Below are 25,327 nucleotides of genomic sequence, written 5' to 3'. Positions count from 1 at the left end.
TAAACTGCAGAGCATTCGTGCATCAGACGTCCACTCTGATCCTCTGATGAATATGAAGCCACTACATAACAAAAAAAAATCATCTCAGAGCATGTAGGAAGTGTATCTACTAAAGCCATATTTAAGCTGAGGTTAACACAAGTGACACCACCTCTCAAGCTGGACTTTATTGATGTGAACTCTGGATATTTCCCCCAGGTCCCTGACCATTAGACTTTCAGATAGCTCTCCTCGCTCGATGTATATCTGTCCTACGTGGTTATGTGTCCCCCATCAGCACTTCAGCACAAACTCTTCATTAGCTTGACTGTTGCTTAGTCAGCTTCCCTGTCCCACTGGCTGCAACTATCACTCACTGTGTAACACTGCTGGTGCTAATGGATTTACATGTAGTATGGGGCTGCTACTGTTCTGAATGGCTGTGAAAGGTGGTTGCTACATTACTGTGTTTACATACATTTATATATATATATACATATATTTAAGTGTATAGTTATGGTATACAGTGGGCCCGTTCTAGAAGTTTTTTGCATGTTGGAGTTTTAGTGTTTGGTATTTGTTATAAGTGAGAGGTTTGTTGGTGGAGAAGAATTAATGTAGCCACTCCTATAACTGCTGTATTCCACCTCTGTGGTCCACTCACACCTTTCATCACAAATTTACAAATTATTACTTTACTTTTAAAAGTTCATTAACAAATATTGGTCATAAGAGAAATATTACTAAGTAATTAACTTTAAAATTGTTTCTTTTTATAATATCTATTTGAAATATAAGTATTTCCTAGCATTTTACAACTAAATTACTAGAACCACGCCAAACGGTGTTTACTATGTTACCTTATACTATAATTATACAATACAGTACACCGTACATATTTATTAGACCACCATCTGTCAGATCTATGACAGGTGGTCTAAATTTATTAACATCTGTAAAAATAAAAGATTAAAAGTAAAATTTCTATTTACATTTTAAAATGAGAATTACAAATTTCAGTTAACTGGTTTTTATTTATTTATTGTAGATGACCCCATGGATCTCATCCCAGTTTATACTTATTTCACTTTATTCTATTGTGATTTTAAAATTCTTGTTTATTACCTTATTAAGTTATTGTATTGTATAGTATTGTATTGCCCTTCCAAACATTTGTAAAATTTTCTAAACGTCACTGAGTTTTCCTTCCACCTAGATATTCCATGGTCTACTCCTTAAGTGTAATTACTAAAAATAGGAAGTGTTCAAGGACCACAGTGACTCAGCCACTGGATTGGCAGACCACGTAAAATTACAGAGCGGGGTCACATAAAGTTATTCAAATACATTTATTTTTTAATGTTAAAAAATAAACACCTAGAAACATTTTTTATTAAAAAGAGAGTTCATCCTTTATCCGGCATTAACATCAGCACAGAGAGTGTGCACCAGGAGCTTCATAGCACAGGTTTCCATGGCTGAGCCGGTTTCGTAGGTGGCCCAGCACTTCTGACAGCAAACTGTATATTTTACCTTACTTCTCTTTGCCCACCTGGAGTACCATCACTGGCCACCGGGGGGCTGCAGTGTTGTTTAAAGACACATCAAAGTACTGTTTGGTTCAAAGCTATGGAAGCCCATTTCCGCCACTAAAAAAAAAAAAAATGGATCCATAACTCAAAATTTCGAGTTATTTTCTCAAAATTCCGAGTTATTAACTTGAAATTTCGATTTATTAACTCAAAATTTTGAGAAAAGCAACTCGAAATTTCGAGTTAGCGCTGCCAATCAGTAATCTACGTGAATGACGTCATTTCCTTGTTACCCGGAAGCTGAAGCCCTCAGCTACAAATGCTACAGCTAAGCTACCGGTATTACATCCAGTCGTGAATGCACAGATTGCTGAGTGTTTTCAGCCTGGCTTCACAAATGATGAAATCCCTGTGTTATTAATCACATGGTGTTACTATCAGCAAACATACTCGCGAAAGCGCCAATTTGTTGGGATACGTTTTTGAGTGCACGTTCCTCTGCGCCATATGCTTCCAGGTAACAAGAAAGCGACCTCATTCACGTATATTTTTGATTGGCAGAGCTAACTCGAAATTTTGAGAAAAGTAACTCGAAATTTTGAGTTATGGATACTAGCTTTTTTGTTTTTATTTAGTGGCGGAAACGGGCTTCCATACAAAGCTCACTCGATAAGTTTGGCAAAAAAACTTAAAAAAATTTATTCTGACTGCGTGTTTATTATACTGTATATTCTGCAATAAGCAGAATATACAAGATGTTTTTCTTTTCATTTTAAAGACTTAATCAAAACTTTTTGAGGGAAGTGAATGGTTTCTAGACTACCTCTAAGAAGGTACGATGATAATAAGCAATTTCAGGTTTTATTTAAAACTCCAACAGCCTAAAACTCCAATTTGCAATGCTCCATTTTTTTCTCATCTCCACCTGCTCCACACACAAACCTCTCTCTTCATCTCTTGTCTCCCCAGCTAACATTTACAGAAGCTATGAGGAACAAGGCCCGTCTGTCCATCACCGGCAGCGTTGGGGAGAACGGACGGGTGCTGACGCCTGACTGTCCCAAGGCGGTCCACGCTGGGCCTCCCATCCGCCAGAGCTCCGGCCTCGCCCTGGTCTCCTCTGAGCTCCCGTGAAAACCAAAAACCTCTCAAGTGCCTTATTCCAATAACACCACCACCAACCAATAAAGACCAACAATCACACCGCCCACAAACACAAAGTAACCACAACGCATTCACACAGCTGACGAGTCTCCTCCAGTGGGCGTGACTGGACCGACAACAAACCCCCGCTGGTTAGAGGCTAGTGGCTCGATGACTTCTCTCCGAAATCTGTGGAAACTTGAGGCAGAACTGTCTCTTTTTTTTTTTCTTTTAAACTGGGAAGCGTACGCTTGTGGAAAATCCACTGTGTTTTACAGCTCCAGTGACAGAAGAGGAAGAAGAGAGGAAATGAAAAATATCATGATACGTGATGAAGAGGAAGACCAGAAAACTGTAAACTTGAAACTCAGAACTTTTTTGGATTGCTGTGAATCGTCAAAAAAAAAGAGAAGAAAACAAAACTGAACCACAATCAAGATTGTTTCTGAACTGTATTTGCTATATAGACACGAGCAGCGTTCAAGAGACATCACCGGATATCAACACGGGAGGGTTGACAGCTCAGTGCGCTGAAAAACATTTGTATTCATAAGAACAAATGAAGTCTGTTGATACTGAATATAAGAGCAAACATAGAAAACTGTGAAAATAATAAATATGTATATTCCGTGAACAACAACACAATGAAATCTTTAGCTGTACATAGGGATGACTGTGCTTGCTTTTTAAACAGATGTATATAGCAGATATTGTAGTGAACAGAACTTTTTTTTGGTAAATCATCTTTAAAAAGATTTTATTCATCGCAATAATGAAAAAAAGATGAAAAAGTGAAAAATGAGACATATGGAAGGCAAAATGTGTTGAATACTTAACTTCATTATATAGGACTATTCAAACTTTTAATGTGAAGGGGTATCGACTGCCCAAATATTCTGATACCTGTTGGAAATTAATAAATATATTCAATGATGAATGTTAACTAGTGCCACCCCCAATCCTTAAACCACAACCCTCACTGTGCAGGCATAGACCCAGAGAGTCGCTCATGAGTAGAGCTTCATAAATCAAGCCTCTGCACTCAGAATATAACTATTTTTTTCATTCTTTGGTCTATTTTTTGTACTCAGAAACGTAAAAGAATTAAACGTCTGTCTCCCGGTTTTAAATGTCGACAGTCAAGTGCTATCTGGGTAGTCCTTTCTAGACCATTATGTTTGCGGAGACGTGACAAAAATCGGACGATGCCATTACTCTCGCTGTATGTTATTTGAAGTGTTTATCGCCAGTAAGACGTCAAACCCCAGCTTACGAAGCCGCCGTTTGTATGTCGAGCAGTGATTAGAGCCCTTCCTTATTTGAATCACTGTGGATCCTCCGGGGGAGGCTGGACACCCTGTAGCAGAAATGTATTTGCTTCGGTCTCAAAGTGTCCTAGTCTCTCCCGGAAGTGGACAATCTGCGATTGGATATGAAAGACGCCACATCTTCAGCAGCACCAGCCACCTTGTCCCTCCCTCCCTCCCTCCCCATCAGCGACGGCTGGGCTGGTTTTCGCCGATTCCTGGTTCGCTCATCTGCTGTAGCCCTGTGTGGAGCGGACAAACCAGCTGACGCAGTCCAGGCCGCCATGCCTTCTTGTTCTGCCATCTGTCTTTAGAGCTGAAGTGTAGTACGGCGTCTTATTTTGGTTCCAGCTGTACATCTTTATTTTGATCTTTTTTAAGTAAAAAAAAAACAAAGAAAAAGAAATTACAAAGTGTGATGTGATTTGTGTTTTTTCTCAGATCCATGCACCTTTAACTGTGGAATCAGATGTTTGTGTTGACCAGATGTTGTTCCCCTGTGTTTTAAAAACCATTCAACTGACCACATCTGGGTATTGGGTGGTTCATGCAGGTTTTAACAAGTTAGACTTTTTCTAAATTTCACAGTGGTGCCATTTTATTGGCTTCTGGTCCAGCATTTTTAATCTGTTTGGAATCTGTCTGGGACACCCATTTAATTTCTCCTAGATGTCTGACCTCAGTTGGTCCTGATAAGTTAGAGATCCAAGCCGAGGAGTGGAAATATCAAAGAAAGGAGGATAAAGATGGAGATGCCAAGCGGGAGGAAAAGAGGAAGACCCTTCGTGGATATTGTGAAGGACGACATGCAAAGGTTGGTGTGACAGAAGAGGATGGAAGGGAGCGCTCAAAAAACAAACCTTCATCTTTAAACAGAAGCTAGTTTTTTTCAAGTTTGTCCTTACACGGGGACTTGGGTTTTATAGAGCTAACAAAAATGGTTCAAACAGCTTTATCGATCAGATCAAATTATAAGGCAGAGAAATGTCCACTATGCGAGGACACAGGGTCTCAGGAGGTTACAGCTGCTTTGTATAAAGACATTATTGGGTTTCTTGCTGATGCCTTACGCCGCGGCGTAAGGCGCAAGGTCCTTTAAGGAAACGTTTAAGGAAACGTTAGAATATTGGGGAATATATTTGCTTTTTTGTGCTCTCAGTTGTTACAGTGGTGTGCGGTAGTGCAAATTTTGGTGTCGACCCAATACAAAGTAAATACAGGGCCAAAAATTGCACAGATACTATTAACCTATAAAGGCAGCTTATGTCGAAGAGGGTTTTCTGAGATGAATCATCATCAGTCTGCAAATCCTGAATGCATTTTAATGACCACACCACGTTTCAGCTTTTCATGTATTTTGAAACGAAGTTTTTAGGAGATCTGGAATGTAAATGTGTCTGTCTCTCAAGTGCTTTGAGCTAAATATATAAAAAAAAAATTATTTCCCCAAAATTTATTTATTTAAAACAGTCTTAGAGGACAGAAAGAAAGTATTAATACTATCGTGCTACTATCAACCCAACACCAACACCACCGTTGGTATCATTACTATCAATATTTGAACGAGCCCAGCCACATTTAGATTAAAATATTACTTGTATAGTTAACCCTTTAAGACCTACCATAGAACCGAGTCCGCCAGAGCGTATATTATATTTTTACATGCTGTGGTGCCATTTTTGGGAGCATTTCAAGTTGCTATACATCAATACAACCATTATAGCCCAAATTTGAATAATATGTATGCATTAAGTGCATAGTAATTACATAAACTACAAAAAAAATTGAAAATCGTTTGTTTTTTTTAACGTATGTTTCTAGTTAGAGAAATTTAAGAGGCTTATCCCTCAAAACTGTAAATACAAAAAAAGTTGCACAAAATAGTTTCCCACCACAGGAAATTTATTTTGAGTGTCTTTTATTTTTGAAATACACCAATTTTTATATACTGCAGGAAAAACAAAAATAAATATTATAGTGCAAATTTGCAAAAAAGCAGCATGTGCATCAAAATAAATTATTTCCAGGACTGAGTCCTAAGCATCCCAGAAACGAGACAGAAAGTCATAAAGTCAAAGATAACTTTTAAAAACACCAGTCTAGGCTCATGAGGCCCTGATGGTAAAAAAAAAACAAAAAAAAACAACCTACATTTCCGCGAAAATGACGTCACGTCCGGTTTCAGCCAACTAATGGCGGATGTGCGAAAGTTGCCTTAGGAAGTGTTACGAACAGCTGATCGGGTCGGCAAAGCGTGTTTCTGGAATATTATGTTTTTGTTGCTGCAAGTACTTTTTATGCAGTTTTTGCAAAGCTTTATGTGGAAGGAAACCGTGACCTAGGACAAGCTGATGGCATAAGATGTAAGTACAACTCCTCCGGTTTCATATGCAAAACAAATTTTTGCGCTAGCTTAAGTGGTTGCAGAGCTACCGGGATTTAAAAATAGTTATGCAAAACAGAACGTGCCTGCTCCGACCGTTTTAAAGGGTTAATTAATATCTACTGTATTACCAAAAACGATTTACTATTCTCGGCCAATAAGGTATGATGGAGTATGTTTTTTAGAACCATTCTTTTAGCAAAAAAAGGAATAAAAAACTATGAAAGCGGCTCACTGCACAAAAAATCTGTATTATTAAAAAATTGTGCATAGATTAGAAACACTGAAAATAATTATTGTGCAGAAAAATATTCCCCATCAGAGTAATACTGAGCTGATTTCAAACATTTGATACTACGTTGAATCTAAAGTATCTACATATTCTAATAAATCATATTTGTAATTGCCATCCTGTGAGGTCCACATATTTCTGAAAACAACAACAAAATAACAGCTGCTATGAGCGCAATAACACATGCCTACATCTCGATTTTGTTTAAAGTACATTAAAAAAAAAGTCAACATTAATACTAAATATATAAGCTGAATTGAATCACGGTGTTAAGGTTAACTGTCACAGGGAGATATTGACTGGATACTGATCTTAAGCCAAAATCTAGTTTTTGTACAGCTTTTTTTGTATAACTTTTGAGCATTAGTAACATGAAATAATTCATCATTTCAACAACAAAACAACAGCCGAAAAATCCACGGGTAACGCTGGATGTTTGATCTGTTTTATGATTCACTGTAGAAGACCTTTTCTTAAATGGGTGTTCTGTAACTTAACTCATATGTAAGCCTCATATTTTAATACAGCATTACATCAGGGAAAGGTTGAAACCACACCGCACATGAGCCTGGTGTCTGTTGTAGGTCCAAACAAAGATGTCTTTTGCTTTATGCTTGTTTTGACCTGACAAAATCCACTTTTTATTAAAGGTGAAGGTAAAAAAGTGAGGATACAGATGCTGAATCAAAGTGAGATGTTAGAGATTCCCATCACTGCCCTCTGCTGATTAAAAATGTTATTTCACTCCATGTATGACAGCTGAAGCCAGTGTGGGAAATCCTTACTTACCTGCAATTAATATCTCTGTAATCAAAATGTACAATGTTGCTATCAGCTGACACTCATTATTTTACCAGGCTCAATAGCCCATCAAAATAAGTGTGAGTATAGATGCCCAGCAAAGTAACATCACCAGGACTGAGGCGTCGTTCCATGTCAGTTTCACGCCACCTCAGATTTATGGGGCGGAAAACACCAGGAATAATATACACTTAATAGAAACTGGGCAAAATTCCAGGTCCTTTGTGGTTTTTGGATATTTTCCTAGCTTTTCTTCCATAACACATACATAATATATACAATATTCATAATATTCTTTAAAACTGTCCAAATTAGGTGGACTGGATTCACAGATATTAAAACTTGAATATGACAAAGAACACATTTTCATCCAACTCCCATTGAGTGGAGAGTTTCTGTAAAAACCATAAATTTGGGATAAAATATTGTCTCTGATTTTCTCAGTATGAACTTTTGAAATATTAGGAACATTAGGAATTTAAAATGTAATATTACAGGAATTATGTGATGACAAATGACCAAAAAATTGAAACCTTTATGAAAAGCATCTACTAGGTTCCACTTGTTCCTGAATCGGTGAAACAATTTGTCGTTTCCACAGCAGCAACAGTTTCAGTGCTGTGCTTTGTTGGAGGCTGACATGTTTAGGCATGTGTTGCCAGGAAACAATAATGCATGCTTAATTTGCCATGAAATAATGAAACGAGACCCAGCTGGCTATTTAACTGGCTGTCGGCTGATGGTTTATTACATGGGTGTTAAACACAAGGCCGGGGGACCCAGAACTGGCCCGGCACAGACTCTGTGGGCTGGATTTGACCCTTTAACTGCAGGTTTTACAGCTTTCCTCACTCACAGCCATGCTACACCAAATTAACCATCAAATAAACAAATGACAAAAGTTACTGACTTTTCATGACCAACTATAATTTTTGGACAAAACCTTTAAAAAAAAAAGATTTGAAAAAAAAAAAAAAAAAACTTTGTGAATTAAAAACCATCTGCTCTATAGTTCCAGGACCGTCTGGGTAACGAGCTACCTGAACTGTTTCTTAGATTCTTTATTGGCTAGAACTGAGCAAACTGAGACTTGCTGTTGAAATTGCACTTTAATACAATATCTCAAGAATTGTGTGTATAAACATGGCCTTTAATTCCTGATGAAAGTCTGAACTGTAATCACTCGCTGTTTAAATCCACTGTGATGCACAGACACAAAACTACAAATAAGTGTGTCATTGTCTGAAAGCTTACAGTCCTAACTGTAGGTTAAAGCTAAGTGCCGGTCCTACAGCGCCCCCATGACTGTGATCCAAGGATATCCTCTCACTCTGCAGGTCAGATACCCTCTGATCAACACAACGACAATTTCTTTTCCTAATTTCATGGATTTTAAATTGAAATAAATAAAAAAGAAAGACATGATTTTCAATTTGAAGTTTAATGTTAATTCCATGCTGTGTTTCAGTAAGAATACAGATGGTACTTGTGGCTCCGGTGAGAATATCCAGTAGTACAAATCAGATTCACTTTACACATACTGAACAGAAGGAGTAGGAAGAAGAGGAGGATGAGGAGAGGGAAGGGACAGAAGAAAACCTGAAAGAGTCAGGGGAGTAAAGATACAGCAGGCCTCTATTTCCCAAACTGTTTTTATATAGTGCCAATGCAAAACTGCATTACGTTACAATCAAAGAGTGTTGAGCAATCCCCTCCCACGCTCACACTGATGCACATTTTGTCTGTTAAAAAGCCATTACCTAACTATCTGCCATTAGCGAAAGCGCTACAGCCTCGCAGCACAAAACTTGGTCCAAAGAGTGGACAAGGAGAGAGGTCAGAGCGATGCTCGGAGGTGGGGGACGTTTCGTAATTTAACAAAAAAAGAAAGAAAGAAAATGAACATGTGTTGAAGAAGCAGGTGTAGTAACCACAAAAAAGAAAATGTAACGAGGGCACTTAGTTCTTCCAAAAAGCTTTAACACATCCCTTTTAAACCTCCCATCACTGCTGTGTTTCCTCAATGTGACAACTGACGAAGCACGGACAAGATACTGATCATCAACACACGCGCGCACATACACCGGAAAACAGCAAAGTATCGTCTTTAAATAAACTCTTGCACGTGTTACAAATACAGGCAAGCGTACTTGGCAACAGATGATAACAGCAAAATAAAGCAAAATAAAAACTGTGCAAGAGGACGTGAACCTTAAAGGGGGTACAGGCGTGCAAAAAAAAGAAAAAGTAATAAAACGAAGTGAAAACCCCCAGGGTGGGAAAAACGAGGGAGATGGCGTGCATACGAGGAGAAAAAGGTGGGGCAGGAGGGTGGAAATGGAGGGGATTGTAGAGTAGGAGTGGGCTGCAGAGTAAACCCAGCTGAACACTGTGGCTGGGGACAGGAGACAGTGCTGGGAGGAGGGAGTTAAGAGAGAAGGAGGGGGAGGAAGAGGAGGAGAGCTTGTCTTGTGTTGTTCGGTCTCACTGGGCCTCGTCCTCCGCATCTTGCAGTGCTTCTTTGTTCTGTTCTTCACCTGAGATGGAGACAAAAAGCACCAACAGTCACTGGGCTGCTGCTATACACTTAAAGACATTTCAAAAGCATCACCGGTGACGAGCAGCGTGAAGTGAAGCATGGATATCTAAACTACAGGACGGTTTGCCAGTCACGGATTTAGCCTGGACCTTAAAATATTGAATTTTTAGGCTTCATCCATGGTTGGAAAACTGCCTGTAAATCAGAAAATGATCAAATACGTAACAGCTGTATAAAGAGCAGTAAGTACGATGACGGCACTAATTTAAAAGCCCTTTATGGTCCAAATGGAGTGAAATTAAGAAGATTAAACAGGGTTTGACATAACCTGTGTCCTGTGGGGCAAGCAGACTGGCCAGCTGCTGTTCTGTGACAGTGTTTCAACAGCACACAGGTATGATCTCACCTGTGAAGTAACCCATTTTTACCGCTCTTTGCTGTCAGTAGCCTACTGTCACATTGAATGAAGCGTTTGAGGTTAATGAAATTAAGAGGTGTTGAAAACAGCAGGGCTTCAAGACCCAACAGCTCGAGCTTCGTAGAATAAAAACACCTGCAGGTGGCTGGCATGTTTGTGTATGAAAACATTTTTGTACACACTTTAAAATATTTAAATAATATCAGCAAACCAGGAATGGGGATAAACAAAAAAAACGCTCCCACGGGTGTTTTGTGTAATATTTTCCAATATATCCCCTGGTCATCCGCAGTGAGTGTAAGCTGTCAGCCTGCTGTTTACCTCAGCTGTCAACATGCCCAGTGTGAATTATCCACGTACATTTGCTGTGGAGGATGCCATCAATCTTTGTGTAACGAGTCCGAAACGAGTCGATGAGTCAGTGAAGCTAAATCTGAGGTGATGAATTATTCCTCTTGGTAAGAGCTGCAGCTGTTTCTAAAGGTTTTTTGTTTTTGTTTTTTTTTAATCTTGTCAAACTTGACCAATACGTGATTAAACTCTCGTAAAACCTGAGGATTTCCTTTAATTATTTATCAGTTTGAAAGTGTGATTTTTAGGATACTTAAGCCAAACATTAGTCGGTATAATGTTAGTTTATAACCAGCTGCTATTTGTCGTTTTCTGACTGAAAGCTGGAAACAGGAATATCTGTGGCTGAACTTTGTGCATATGCCTTTACAGGAGTTTTCCTCTTTAGGAGGAGTATATTTTAAAGAATCACACAAACGTATTTTTCTGACATAATGTTTGTGTTCTTCTAAACCAGCGGTGTCGAACTCCAGGCCTTGAGGGCCGGTGTCCTGCAGGTTTTAGATAACACCCTGGGTCAACACATGTGAATCCAATGATTAGTTCATTACCAGGCCTCTGGAGAACTTCAAGATATGTTGAGGAGGTGATTTAGCCATTTAGATCAGCTGTGTTGGATCAAGGACACATCTAAAACCTGCAGGACACCAGCCCTCGAGGCCTGGAGTTCGACGCCTGTGTTCTAAACATTGTAAAGGTCAGTTTCTAATGGTGAAGTAGTTTGCCACTGCCCCCTCTGGTGGCTATTAGAAAGAATGCAGCTTTGAGGCACTTATGCATAGACCCAGAGACTACAGACATCTTTTAGATACAGTCCAACAAAGCCAGCCATGCATTTAAATAAGGCAACATGTGTAATCTGTCTGCAGCTGTAATGTGATAAATTTATCTAATTTTAAATACTTATGTCCCTGATTAAACTGATTTAAGTTTAAACGACCATCATTGTAATAAGCGGGAGACGCTCAGATGCTAAAAATAACCCAAACATTTACATACAAACTGCAACTTTCACCAGTGACCGTCAACGTGCAGGCCAGTAAGGAGGAGCTGTGTGCAGACTTACTAACAAGGGCGAAATGCTTTGTGAACCTGTGCAACTGGTTGCTTAGAAAGGTTACCATAGAGACCGCACAGCCATCCGTGTAATGAAGCATTGAGAGGCACAAATAACAAAGGCCTGAGAATCTGTCATGATTAAAATAGAAAGCGTAACGGTGCTCATTAGCACCGCGGCTAACTGTGATGTGAGAGCACTGCAGGACACGGAGCAGCAGCCTCACATGCTGCCACTGCAGTTCCTCCGTTATGTCACACTTCCGCGAGGCTGCGTTCACAGGTTTCCAAACACTGCCGACCCACACACATGTGATCTGCTGTGATGCCCCAGTGTGCAGGATTCAGTCACACCGACGTGCATTTGTGAAGAAGCAGAGTGTCCGCAAATCCTTATGGTTAAATTAGAAGATGGAGTCATTTGTATGGTCACAGGAGGAAGGTGGGTTGTGTTTCTACATTTCAGATTCACAAGCCCACAACTGTGAGACTGACACCAGCATTTAGGGTGCAAAGCTTAAAAGCTGGAAAATTAACATTATAAAAACTGAAGTCGCCTGGTTCACTTAGAATAACTGATCATGGAGATAATCGTCCAATAACAATAATTTTGAAGGGGACCTGTTACACTTTTCCAATATTTTCTATCAATTATGCAAAGTCACAGTGGTGGAGGCTCATATTAAACATGGCTCACATGATGAGAGGAGCACATGCACAAGGCTCAGGTTTCAGACTGCTCTAAACACTGTTTCCCGCAGTTTTTTCTACTCTTGGCTCTGCATGATGCCATTGAGAGTTTGAGAGGGGCAACCAATCAGAATAAAGGTGGCTTGTTTGAAACCACAAGGTTGTGTAACCATGCAAAGCCATTCTTGTAGAGGATAAGAATTAAAATATTGAGCAAAGGGACAAATAAGCTACATTTTATAGCTAGATTTGGTTACTTTGTGTAACTGCACCTCACTATGATACTTAAAAGCCTTGGCATAGTGACGCTTCATCTTTCTCATTAAGACATTTAAAGTAAATGGTCTGGTTCTTATACAGTGCTATTCAAAGCGTTTTAGTAGTTGACCAGCTACCTCCTGAGCTAGAGCCACCCCTGATGTGTCAAACTGGTCTCAAAGACAGTCTGGATATACTTTTGTAATATTATTAAGCACCTAAATATTACTTTATGAAAGGTTAAAAACACAAAACTGCCATTTAAAGTAGTTTAAATTGTTACAACTCCGATGTGAATGTGTTTTACTTCATTTGATAAATAGTTATACTGAAAATCTGACTAGGCCAAGAAGCAGATTCGGGACGTCGGCCGTTTACTGGGAGGTATTTCAGCCTTTTATCTAAGTTTTTTTTGACTTGCGGAAGACAAATCAAACATAGACAATCAAACATAGTGCTGAAAAAAGTGGAAGAGGTTAGCAACACAATGCGACAAATTACCGCTCTGTACCCCTAAAAACACTGGACTTGGTGCTGTGAGTAAGTTAGTGAGGGATGTTAGGGTGGTGAGGCAAGACTAACGGCTTGAGGTGGAAAAAAGCCCAAGACAAGAGGAATGACTTACAAAATAGACCTTTAAAAACAGAGAAGAGAGAAGGAGGAGGGCTGTCCTTAAGAATCTACAGGGGAGAGAAGTTAAAAGAGTTCGTGAGTATCGACCCTGAAAGGAGGGAGTGATTTTATACACTGCTCAAAAAATTAAACACTTTTTAATCAGAGTTTAGCACCAAGTCAGCTAAACTTGGGGGATACTGATCTAGTCAGTTAAGAAGCAGAGGGGGTGGTTAAGGGAAAAAAATGCCAGACGCCTCCACCTTTAAAATTCTCATCTTCTCTGGCTGATTTTTCTCTAGTTTTATGTTTGGATAGGGTCACTGTCACTACTGGTAGCATGAACCGATACCTAGATCTTACAGAGGTTGCACAGGTAGTCCAACTCCTCCAGGATGGTACATCAATACGTGCTATTGCCTGAAGGTTTGTCAGACCCTACGCTGGTGCAGTGGGTCCTGGTTCCTCCTGGTGCATGATGATGCCCGGCCTCATGTAGTGAGAGTATGCACGCAGGCTCTTTACACCACTGATTGGCCCCAGCATCCGCCAATAGAACAACATTTTGTTTTGGTCCTTCCAATGCTGCCAGACCTCAGACCGCCCAGGAACTCAGTGATGCCCTGGTCCAGATCTGGGAGATCCCGGTGGACACCATCTCTTAAGGAGAATGCCCCGAGGTTGTCAGGCAGGCATGCAAGCACGTGGGTGCAATAAAAACTACCATAGTACCATTTTTGCATTGCTGCAGTGAAATTCTGGCAGAATGCACTAGCCTGCCATCTTTGAATTTAGCTCTCTGTATGTTAAAGGCTTTCATTTCTGTCAAATGATGTAGCATCCTAACACATTACCATGCCCATATCAATATAGTTATCCAGTAATTTTTTGGAGCAGTGTAGAAACCACAGAACTCAGAGGAAAGGCCGGACGAAACCTGTTTGCTAGATTTTTGACCATAAAAGAGGCAGAAATAAAAAAGGGGCAAACAAAGAAAGCAGAAATACTAAGCCTGAACAGTAAAGTCATGGTTCTCTCACCATCTCCCTGCACATCTGAGGTCCATAGTGTCAAGTTGTCACGTAGCAACTGCATGATAAGCGTAGAGTCCTTATAGCTTTCCTCACTCAGGGTATCCAGTTCTGCAATGGCATTGTCAAATGCTTCCTTCGCCAACCTGTCAGCAGAGAAGATACGAACCAACACAGAGGAGCTGAGGATTCACTTCACACAGTGGAAGCACAGACAGTCGGATCCACCATTCATCCATCACATCTGGTGTCCAAAATCTAATTATTTTTCTTAATCCATGGACCATTCTGAATATTTATGTGTGCCATTATTCATTTTCTGCTCCTTATCTGGGTCCAGGTTGCAAGTGCAGCAAGCTAAACCCTGCTCACCTTCTCCAACTTATCTAGATATACTCCCAAATGTTCCCTGGAGGCTCTTCCCATGGCCAACCTGGAAGATATCCAGGAAGCAGCCTGGTGAGATACCCAAACAAATGACCGGCTGGTGCCAGTGTGATCTTTTTTTCAAACTGGAAAACTGTAGTCCTTTGCCAATAAGCTACGCTGTGAGACGAGTCAAAATAAAGTCAATGTGGTTGAATAGCCAGTTCATGAATCATTTCATCTGGCACCCTGGATGGCTCAACTCCTAAACGATGCTCCTCTTTGTAATGAGTAATGAAAGGCAGTAATGAGAGACCGAGAGTCCAAGCTGCTTATATTATCCAAGTCTTCTTTTTTCAGCCTACCACAAAAGTAAGAAATAAACTACTGAACAGCACAAAATTGACTTAAATTTTAAATTTCTTTCTATAAATCATTCCATTAAAAAGCATAAGATGACATCCACAAACTGCTTTTACTTTCACACCTTTTTTTTTTAGTTTGTAGTTTCCTTTCAGTTCACTAACAATCTTGAAGCCTCACGTGATGTAAAACCCCCGTAGCCCCATCAAAGACGCCACAGGAAGTCCTGCTTGCAGACGTCAAACTTGTTTTGTTGTTTTCGTGCACCCCCCCACACACACACACACACACACACATCAAAAACAACTCGATCTCGTGCACTTACCTGCAAGCACGGTCCGGCGAGTTGAGGATTTCATAATAGAAAACAGAAAAGTTAAGGGCCAGTCCCAGACGGATGGGGTGCGTTGATGGGAGTTCGATCATGGCGATGTCGCTCGCAGCTTTGTACGCTACCAAACTGTTCTCGGCTGCCTCCTTCCTGTCGTTGCCTGTGGCAAACTCTGCCAGGTACCTGTGGTAATCTCCCTTCCTGAGTGGGGCAAACACAAAGGCCATGAAGAACATATGGGCAGTCTGAAGGGTAAAGCCACTTTTAACTGTTCAAAATAAATCAGGGGTATTGGTTAATACTTATCATGGAAAAAGATTTTTTTTAATAAAAATGAACAAAGACCACATTAGGATCATAGGTACAGTTAGACCGGCGCCTAATCCCCTTAACTAGGGCACAATTCTAATCAGAGAAGCATCTTTTAGAGGGCAACTAAACAGAGTAAGCAAAACACTCCTGAAACAAGCTTCGTTTACTCCCAAGTTTGTGATTTTCCTTCAATCATCTACTTTTTAAATTTAAGAGAGGTACCGTGTACCATTTCATCGTGGGAGATTAAAAATGCATCCAATTTTTCTGACAGGCCAGTTTCTGCACAGTGCATGATTTTTACCCCACAGCCTCCAGACTTCAGCTTCACCTCAACCTTTAATGGTTTATTCTAAATGGGACAGGGCTGTGCTCCTCTAAATAAGGCCACAGAAACTGAGAAAAATACTAAATAATAAATATCAGACTGTCATTTGTGATTAAAAGTTTAGTCTAGTTATGCAAGACATCACAACCCAACAGTATCTTAACAAAATGAGAGAAAATGTGTTAGCAAATGTTTGTGTTAAATGGCCAAACAACCTGAAATTAACATTTGCTTATTTAACAATCGATTCTGCAACAACAAACATACATTAAAAAACTCAGAATGTCCCATAATTTGTAATTATCTGGGCGACCACACCACTTTCCTCATTTTGTTAGTACAATTTCAGATATGAACTGGATACCTACATTTTATAGTAGAAAACCTTAGATTCTCCCGTGGTAGCAGCTAAGATGAGATGCTTGTCCAGTACATCCAGAATGTCATTGCAGATTGATTTCAGCTCTTTCTCAACCTGCAGAACAAAACACAGATGATTCTGTTAGTACACCATGTTCCTACTCACTCTGTGTGCTTTGAGACCTTTGCAGATATTGGCGTGTTCAATTAGACAGCACTAACCTGACAGTGTTTGACAGCCACTCTTGTGCTAGCTAATGCTATAAAAACTTTTTCCAACTTGTTGTGCCTTTTCCATAGTAACAAATAAGCAGTAAACAATGCCACAAAGAAATAAAGAAATGCTTCCCATTGATGGTTAACTTATTACCTGGACCAGGGACCTGGTCTGGTCTCCACTTAAGCAAACAGGGCTTCTTCCTGGCTTTTCACAATAAAAGCCTTCATTATATAGTATATGAAGGCTACTTACAACAGACCTCTCTCCTTTATCTTTTTTATTTTTAGGTTATGAGACACATTTTAACAAATGAATATTTGACATCTATGAAGCTCATTTTGAGGTCCATTAACAAAACAGCAAACAAAACAAAAAGGTGAAAAAAGCTTTTTGTATAAAATAATGATAAATATAGTGGAGACCAGAGAAAGTTGAATAACATAATTCTAAAAAACCTAAATATAATGCATTTGCTTCGATGCTTCGTTTAATCCACAACTCTGTAGCGCTCAGCTGTCACCATGTAAGCGCAAGCGCTTCACCCACATTTGCAACTAAAAATAGACCTGCAATTCAAGACTTCAGAGTTGGATTCGAATCAACACAAAATATATTAATTAAATAAACTGTATTAATATTTGAAAGTACTTTTCTAAGTCTTTTTTTTTTTTTTTGCACGGCAGTAAAACTGAGCCGCTGACCTGTAGCCGTTAACATGGACACTGAATTACTATTAACATCTACACCATCAGAACGTCTGCAGCAGGAAACTTCAGTTCTGAGAGTGCTGATATGCTCACTTTTCTATACGTCGCTCTTTATTTTCTACAGGCTTACAGGCCCATATTCTTACTCACTAGTACATTTAAGCACACACACCCCACATCCCAAATTGACCTCATCCAGGAGATGAAACTGAACTCTTTTTTTTTTTGCCTCATGCTAATGTAAGAAAGAAGAGTAAAGGCTGGTTAACTTTATGTCTTAGTGTAGGTTGTAGGTCTATTTGACTTTACTGTGCTGGTGATTATTTAAAAGGAATGAGCTGAGCTTTTTATTTGACTGATATTTAAAACATTGCAGTTCATTTTGAAAGACCTGTTTGTTTTTTTATCTCTTGAATATTTATTATGATTATTAAGAAAAGTATTTCTCATAGGATTACTGGATGGATACGACAGAATACTTTATTAATAAAATAATCAAGTTTTGCAGCTGTAGCATAGAGCTTAGGGGATTTAACTCCAGAGTCAGCATGCAGTTAGTCCCACAGTGGGCGTTCTCTGAATTCTGCTGTTACTGGGAGTTTCTCTGGAGCATAATTGGGAAAAAATGCAATTTAGAGTTATTTCGTGGCTGCCACCTGCCTCATCATTTTGGGCTGTGAAACCATTTCCTGGAGGAGAGCTCTCATCTCCATGAAATAACTGTGCAGGTACTAATGTCTAACCAGTGCTACCTCAGTCCTGAGGGTTTGTTTTTTTAAAATCACTCTGTGAAGTAGTGGCAAGAAGAAAAAAATACAATCACTTCACGTGTGGTAAGAGCAGAATCAGAATGAAAAACAAGGACAGCATCAGATGTGGGTTTAAACTGCGTCTGACCGTTTTCCTGTATTCTCGGATCATCTTTAGTTTGTCTTCGCCTCCTTTGTTTTCTTCTTTCTGTTCGAGGCTGCTGATTATCCTCCAGGAGGCTCTCCTGGCTCCGATTACGTTCTTGTACGCTACAGAGAGAAGGTTCCTCTCCTCCACCGTCAGCTCCACGTCCATACTCGCCACGTTCTTCATCGACTCCACCATTTCTGAAAGAAGCAAAATAGAAACAAACGGCTGAATGTCGGGTGAATTATCCACAGGACGAGGGGAGCAATGTTGGAACTACCATGATTTTTCTTTTAAAACTTTAAACTCAGTTTCAGGCTGTTTGAAGCTTCACCCACATAGGAGAGGGGATCCAATCAGAAAAATGCTTTCTGAAGGGTGGGGATAGGGGAGCCCTCTTGTTTTAGACCCGGGGTGGGGAACTCCAGGCCTCAAGGGCCGGTGTCCTGCAGGTTTTAGATGTGACCTTGATCCAATCACAGCTGATTTAAATGGCTAAATTACCTCCTCAACATGTCTCGAAGTTCTCCAGAGGCCTGGTAATGAACTAATCATTTGATTCAGGTGTGTTGACCCAGCACGAGATCTAAAACCTGCAGGACACCGGCCCTTGAGGTCTGAAGTTCCCCCACCCCTCTTTTAGACAGTCAAGAGGCTCCACTGAGGCCTAATTTAACACAAATAAAGATTATTTTGAAATGTGAATCATGCAAAGCCACTCTAGGAGAATTAAGGAGGTTTAAAGGAGGGGTTGCTGAAGGAGCTAATACTCCAATATTTGAGCTGAAGTATTAAATTTACTGATTGCAGATTTCAAGATCAAAAATAGGAAATTTGCATAAATTTCATTACATCTGATTGGAATTCTAAAGAGAAATTTTCTGCTGGGTTAAACAACAGAAAAGGTAAATGTGAAAATATTTCTGCTTTAATATTCAGCACTGAGTCTTCATTACCGTTATTAACATTCATTGTTTTTAAATTAAAAACAAGCACATCTTCATGCCATTAGCTCAGTCCTGAAAGGTTTCTGTCATCTTCAGTGATTTATTAATGGAGCGCCCGGGATGCTGACCAATTATAAACTCCTCTAATGTAGACATTTACCATCGTGGACACCTTCGGGGAGGCGATGGAAACTGAGCCAGAACATTAAACCAGAGGGCTGAGCCAAATCATCTTCAGTACGTTAAAACATCTCATGTTTGATTCATGGCAGCAAAACAAAACGATTGGCACTTATCTCAGGAGTAATTCGTCAGCACAACGAGCTTCTTCCCCGAGGGGTCAAATAAATGAGGCAACGGGGAGCCTCTTTAATCAAGAACACAAACACCGAAAATTAACTGGATCAGTTTCAACTTAAAAAGAAATACCTTTATTCTAGCATGTAATAACTTACATAAGAAGCATCAAAGATGGCAGGATGAAAGACAAAAAGTGGTTAAAACAAGCCACACACCACATTAAAACATCTAATTTGGATGTAATTTCTTGCCTTGTCGCCCAGCCCAGCGCTGGAGGGAAAATACAAGTGCCAATCATCCAGTTTGTGACGTATGATCAGATACAGTCAGCAGGAGCAATGAGCTGGTTTACAAACCAGGAGGACTCAACATGCTGCTCCACCTCGGCCTGCTCTCAGAGCAAATCAGTGAGCTCCTCGTGCTTTTAAAGCATTTTTCAAGTGAAGCCTCCACAAGCTGTATTTGGACACCAAGTCATTAAAAGGAATCTGCACGAACACAATAGACGTTCACGACCTTTTTTAGCTGTGCGGTGGCAGACAAAGCTACTCCCTATCATAGTAAAGATGTAGGTAAGTAAAAGTGACATGCATCTCTGTTTGAATACTAAAAAACTCAATTTTTTATCAGTGATCTCAATTATGTAACACAGTTATTCATTTACTTAAATGCTCAGGTATTCAACTTTGGAAAAAATGAAATTTATAGGAGATGTATTTAACGTGAGGGCTGTTCTACATCTGCTTTGAATCTACACCGTGGGTACATCATAACCACAAACTTTCTGAAAGTGTAAGCCACATCGTGCTGTGCACCTTAGAAACCACAGCTCGCATCAGCCCGGCAATTCAGTATTGTCGTTTCCTCTAGTGCATTTCTGGCTACTTCTTCTTCTACACCCAATTTTCAAACTGACTAGAAAAGAGAAACTCCACCGCCAACTAGGATTTTGGTTGTGAACCAAAACTACATGGGGCTCGACTCAGCCCATAAAGTCCATCATGTAAGGATGCCCACTGGTCCGCTCTCAGCTGTTTCTACCATAGTGCTAAATTTACAAAATATACAAAATTGATTTAATTTTTTATTCAGTATGCTGTCAAATGAGTGACTGAGCACAAAACGAACGCAGATTTCTGCTTCGGCTTTGTGACCCAGAAGCTACGTCCACGACCTCTACCAAAGGAATTCTGCAGGTGCCAACATGTTCAACGAGAGGCCTGGAGATCTCCACAGTAGCCGAAAAGTGGATCAGAAGAGAGGAAGGCTCTTGTCCAATCATTGATTTCCAAACACCGGGCGCAGGGGGTGCTGTCGACATTTCAACAGCACTGGGTGAGTGACTCTTCCAGTCTGCATGTTGAAGTATTCTTGGGACAATATATTGAACCCCGAGTTGCCCTTGATACAACCATCAGAGGGTGAGTGTGTGGAAATGTTAGGTTAAAAGCACTTAGGCATAGGAGAAATACTTTTATGAAGCATTAATTATAGTAGAAAAGCACTGCGTAAGTGCCAAATCCAATATGCATTAGCCATTATCGTATTTCTGCTTGTTTGAAATTGTTACTTTCCAGCTACATGCAGGAAAAGCTTGCTTTTGCCTGTACTGCAGCAACCTGTTCCTGTGATGTTTTATTCCTTTTTGCCTTTGTTTCTCTTCCTCAATTACTTCAGCTGGAAGCTTTTTATAAGCAGCAGCACCCCAGAAAGACAGACCAGCCTAAAAATAGCACAAACACAGACACTGGCGTGTTTGTTTGCACAATGATTAACCCATAAAATGCATGATTAAATGCAAATTTATATTGACGGCAGGGAAATTTCTGCACCCCATCTACAAAAAAAAAAGAGGCAGACACTCTGAACCAAATGGCTGCAATTAATACCAGCAGCTGCAGACAAACTTGGGAAATGTGACTTTTTGTTGAGAAAGAGGTTCGTTTTCACACTCTGAACCAGGCAAACGGAGATCAGAGAGTGTGGAAAGTGCACAGTTTAACACATCAGCGATGCTTTCACGCATAAACTCCTGCACACAGCAGGAGGTAGGCCATTTTACACCAGGGCTGGGCGGTATGCTGGTCATAATTCCACGCATGACACGAATCTTTCAAATACTGATAAACTGGAGAACAGCCAAGGAGCCAGCTGTGGTTTCTATACTGACCACCGGGAGCGATGCAGATCGACAAACCGAGCATCTGTCTTCCACACGGTTTTAGTCATATGACGCAAGAATTAAACATCCTCTGCTAGCACTCTTAAAAAGGGCAAACATCATGGCACTATAATCTGAAGAGTAAACTAGGGCATGCTGGGTAATGCTAACTTACAGCCTGTTGGAAGCGGCTCCATCAAAAGTGTGGAAAGACTCCACAATAACTAATTGAGGAGCCCTGCCGTCAGTTTATTTAAAAGGAGACTTGCTTTGCAGCTCTGCCAAAACACAGTAACAAGGAAACAGATGGTTTTAAACATGGACGTAGCTTCCACATCGGAAACAAAGGCAATGTCTGCTGCAGTAAATCTGCACCACCAGACAGCGACAGCTGAGCTACAAAAAGACTTCCGGTACTATTGATGTTCATGAGAAATTCGCCGCAAGTACGTTCCTGCTCAGTTTATGGGCTCAAGGGCTTGTAAAGATCATTACGCTCATTGTTAAGGCTAACAATTAGCGAGCTACTTTGCCAGTAAAGAAGCACCCCCTCCTCGTTACATCCGATTCGTTTTTAAACCGCGACGGCGAAAGCCTTCAAAATAGGACCTCAGATGCCAATGGGTGATGTCACTATATTTACATCTTTTTGATACAGTCTATGCAGGGAATCAGGTGAGGATAACTCAATGCTAACAGCTGTTTTCACTTGAAAACTTGACTCATTTGTGCCACAACATGGAGTTTATACACTAGCAGCAACAGACCAAATGTTAGCTTTATTTATAAACGGTGGCAAAAACAGCACAAACAGACCGCCTCTGTGCTTAATATTAGTTCCATTTAAACAACTTTGAGTAAATTACTGTTCTAATTGAAGAATGAAATGTGTCATGTTTGTGGTGGCTGCTTTGGCTTATTTTACTTGTTGCATGGCAATATGCAGTTTCTAGAAAGAGGAATTTAACTAAGGAACTGCAAGGCAGGCAATACTAATAAGATTTCCTTGCCTCATGACTGTGTACATTTACTAATATATTTTTTGAGATTACTGAAAGGCACTAAAGGCAAACTAAAACTCTTCAGGTACTGGCTCATCTGGACTTCTGATCAAGATTACAGTTTAGGTACAAGACTAACATCTTATAATGACCAGGCTGAAAAACACCTTGTAGTTTGCCAGCTACGGCGCAAATTGAGAAGCCCCTCAGAGAAGAAGAAAAAAGTTGATCCGCACAGAAATTCCTCAAACGTGATTTTAAGAGCTTAATTACGTGCACGTTTTCCATTAGACTCACTGCCACACGGGCTTCTCTTGAACCCTTTGTGGGGCCGATTTGTAAGCAATAACTGGAGCCGTTTTCTGGGGATTTTCCACTCGTTATTGATCAGAAAGATCAGCGTCAGCGGAGCTGCAGGTCGTGTTTGTAGTGGTATGGGCATTCGTCGTGGTTTTTTGAATGGAGTTCGGCGTGACGGGGCTGAAGAAAGGCTAGCCAGCTAGTTAGCCGTTTAATAGCTCGCTAACTAAGAAGAACCGCTTAGCACCGCGTAACTAACACAAATGTTCGCTGGCAGCAGTGCACACCGCGGGACACGCTTTCCAGCACGCTGGCTGCGCCTTCCTCATGAGCTGAAAACTACATTTAAACGTATATTGTTTCATTCGGCTGGGGAAACCTCCGCCATTTTGTCTCGTCTCACCCAACAAATCCATGTGAACTGCTTCACCTGCGTCTCCAAACCCCCTGCGCAGGGAGACAGAGGGGGAAAGAGGGGCCAGGCGGTCTGCAACCACCGATATCTGTCCGCAGCCTTACCGTCATATCTCTCCGCTTGTTCGGCGAGTTTAGCCTGGTATACTAAGTTCTCTCTGTCCGCCATGGTGCTCGGATACTGGGGCTTTTCGTGGCGTCCCAGTGGAAAGGGAGGATTATCGGCTGCTCTGCGATTCCTGGTGGTGGATCAGCAACAGCACTGTCGCTTCGCTGAACCGAAGAGCCACCGGTAGCACTGGCGTAAAGATGGCGCCGCTGCTCCATCCGGGAAATCCACGCAGCGGACTCATCCACGCCTACAGCCTCCAGCCAAGTCAATAAAATATATTCAAATAAAATCAATAATAAAGGTAGTGATTTAAAAAAAAAAAAAAAAGAAGTGCGTGAATGAATAAAAAAGTCACGTAAATAAATTTAAATAAAACTGAAATTAAAAAACTTCACGTTATATAAAAAATTAAGGTCACTAAAAAAACAAAGAAAGAATATACACGAATAAGTTAAAAAGGTCCGGAATATAAATAAAATTAAAAATAAGCTAAAGAAAATAAATAAATAAATAAATGAAAAAGTAATGAAATACAGTTAAAAATAATTTAAAACATAAGATAAAAAACTTATGAAATACATTTAGAAATAAAATAGAAAAATAAAAAAACTGAAAAATACAAAAAGAACCAAGTCTCAAAATAAACTGTCCTCTAAGTAAATTAAGTAAATTCAAAACCCTCCAACACCTTAATGTTAACGCCTTAATAATTCACTTACACTCTTCATTGAATATCTAACATGTTAAGAAAGCACAAAGAAGCACTTTATTTTTTTTATTATTATTTTCCAAATAACTATATTAATAATTACTTTACCAAGAGTATCATAAGTTAGTAAAACTGAACTAAAGCTAAATGTCGAGACATATTTTAGTTATCTGAAAAAATATGAAAGGATTTTTTTTTTTTTAAATGAAGCCTAACCTTAAATAATACAATGTACTAAACCAAAGATAAACTGATATACACTAGAAATTACTGTTTTAATGTTAAATTTTTGTCTTCATAACCAGCAACAGGAGGCTTGAGTCCCAGTATTTATTGATACTGGGATGTCTTTGTGACTGAGTCCCAAATGTTTGTATTATTCCCACCATCCATCCTCTTCCACTTGTCCAAGTCTGTTTGTATTGTTGTGTAATGAAAACTAAAGCTAAAGCCAAACCTTTTCTGTAGAATGTGCATACAGTAAACTTAGCATTTATAAACCCTGAATGTAGATAAACGGAATAATTTCACACACCGATAAAGTGCACCCTGACAATTAGGTGTATATTTATTGACTAGGATACATTGATAGATTACACACTACAGAAGATAAAAAGCTAATTTTGACTTCAAAATAAAAGATTTTGACTCATTGTACAATCTCCTGAAAAGAAATACAATTTTTGCTTGTTCTGAAATCACCACTAGATAAGGTGCATGTTTGTAGGTGATCGGTCTTTAACTAATGTGGCAGAACTGAGTAACAGTGAGGTGAACATCCCAAAAATCAGCAGTAAACCAGAAAAGGAATCACAAACGACCGTTTGAAAAATAAAAATCACCATTTCACACCAGATTTTATATTTGTTTTTAAAAGAAGCTTTCCATTTCACCCCACAATCACCAAGACAGCAGCAGCAGGTTTCATTTGTGTCACGTTCCACACAAAGCACTCAAAAATGTCTCCTTTGGGACGTGGAAATATTGCATGGATTTATTAATGCAGCACAAACGGGGCTGTACATACTGTATACGGTTATAAAACATGACATTAATGGTGTACAAAAATATTTTCCATAAATCTGAATCTCAACAAAAGAAATATGA

At 39.8% G+C, this 25,327-nt stretch overlaps 2 protein-coding genes across 5 annotated transcripts in view; one reads left to right on the top strand and one right to left on the bottom strand.

Annotated features, from left to right (window-relative positions):
- gria4b (glutamate receptor, ionotropic, AMPA 4b) overlaps positions 1-3,407 on the top strand; it is a 171,349-nt gene extending 167,942 nt beyond the window's left edge. For 3 of the 4 annotated variants that reach the window (XM_080867374.1, XM_080867373.1, XM_080867375.1), the window contains one exon: positions 2,481-3,407. In XM_080867374.1, coding sequence (XP_080723500.1) covers positions 2,481-2,645 — 165 coding nt within the window. In that variant the 3' untranslated portion in view covers positions 2,646-3,407. The remainder of the gene's footprint in view (positions 1-2,480) is intronic. The other variant, XR_013969934.1, reaches the window with a different exon arrangement.
- A 5,452-nt stretch (positions 3,408-8,859) lies between these two features.
- LOC308386595 (14-3-3 protein epsilon) lies at positions 8,860-23,712 on the bottom strand. Its single transcript, XM_080866251.1, has 6 exons — positions 23,505-23,712; positions 18,277-18,476; positions 16,461-16,567; positions 15,447-15,653; positions 14,402-14,538; positions 8,860-9,974 (listed from the first exon to the last, which is right to left on the bottom strand). The coding sequence occupies exons 1-6, from the start codon at positions 23,566-23,568 to the stop codon at positions 9,922-9,924; spliced, it is 768 nt and encodes a 255-aa protein (XP_080722377.1). The 5' UTR covers positions 23,569-23,712; the 3' UTR covers positions 8,860-9,921.
- Between the last annotated feature and the right edge of the window lie 1,615 nt (positions 23,713-25,327).

Source organism: Rhamphochromis sp. 'chilingali' (assembly GCF_963969265.1).
Source record: "Rhamphochromis sp. 'chilingali' genome assembly, chromosome: 19".
NCBI classification, from domain to species: Eukaryota; Metazoa; Chordata; class Actinopteri; order Cichliformes; family Cichlidae; genus Rhamphochromis; species Rhamphochromis sp. 'chilingali'.
The sequence above is the reverse complement of the archived record's forward strand: the minus strand, read 5'-3'. Positions and strand labels throughout refer to the sequence as shown.

What these genes read in the sequence shown, in the direction of transcription:
- LOC308386595 (XM_080866251.1), bottom strand. Translation starts at nt 23,568, where the DNA reads ATGGCGGACAGAGAGAACTTAGTATACCAGGCTAAACTCGCCGAACAA. An exon ending in TCCGAGAATACAGGAAAACG is followed by an intron (nt 16,568 to 18,276) that starts GTCAGACGCAGT and finishes TTTGTTCTGCAG; the next exon opens with GTTGAGAAAGAGCTGAAATC. An exon ending in TCGCCGGACCGTGCTTGCAG is followed by an intron (nt 14,539 to 15,446) that starts GTAAGTGCACGA and finishes CTCTGCTGACAG; the next exon opens with GTTGGCGAAGGAAGCATTTG.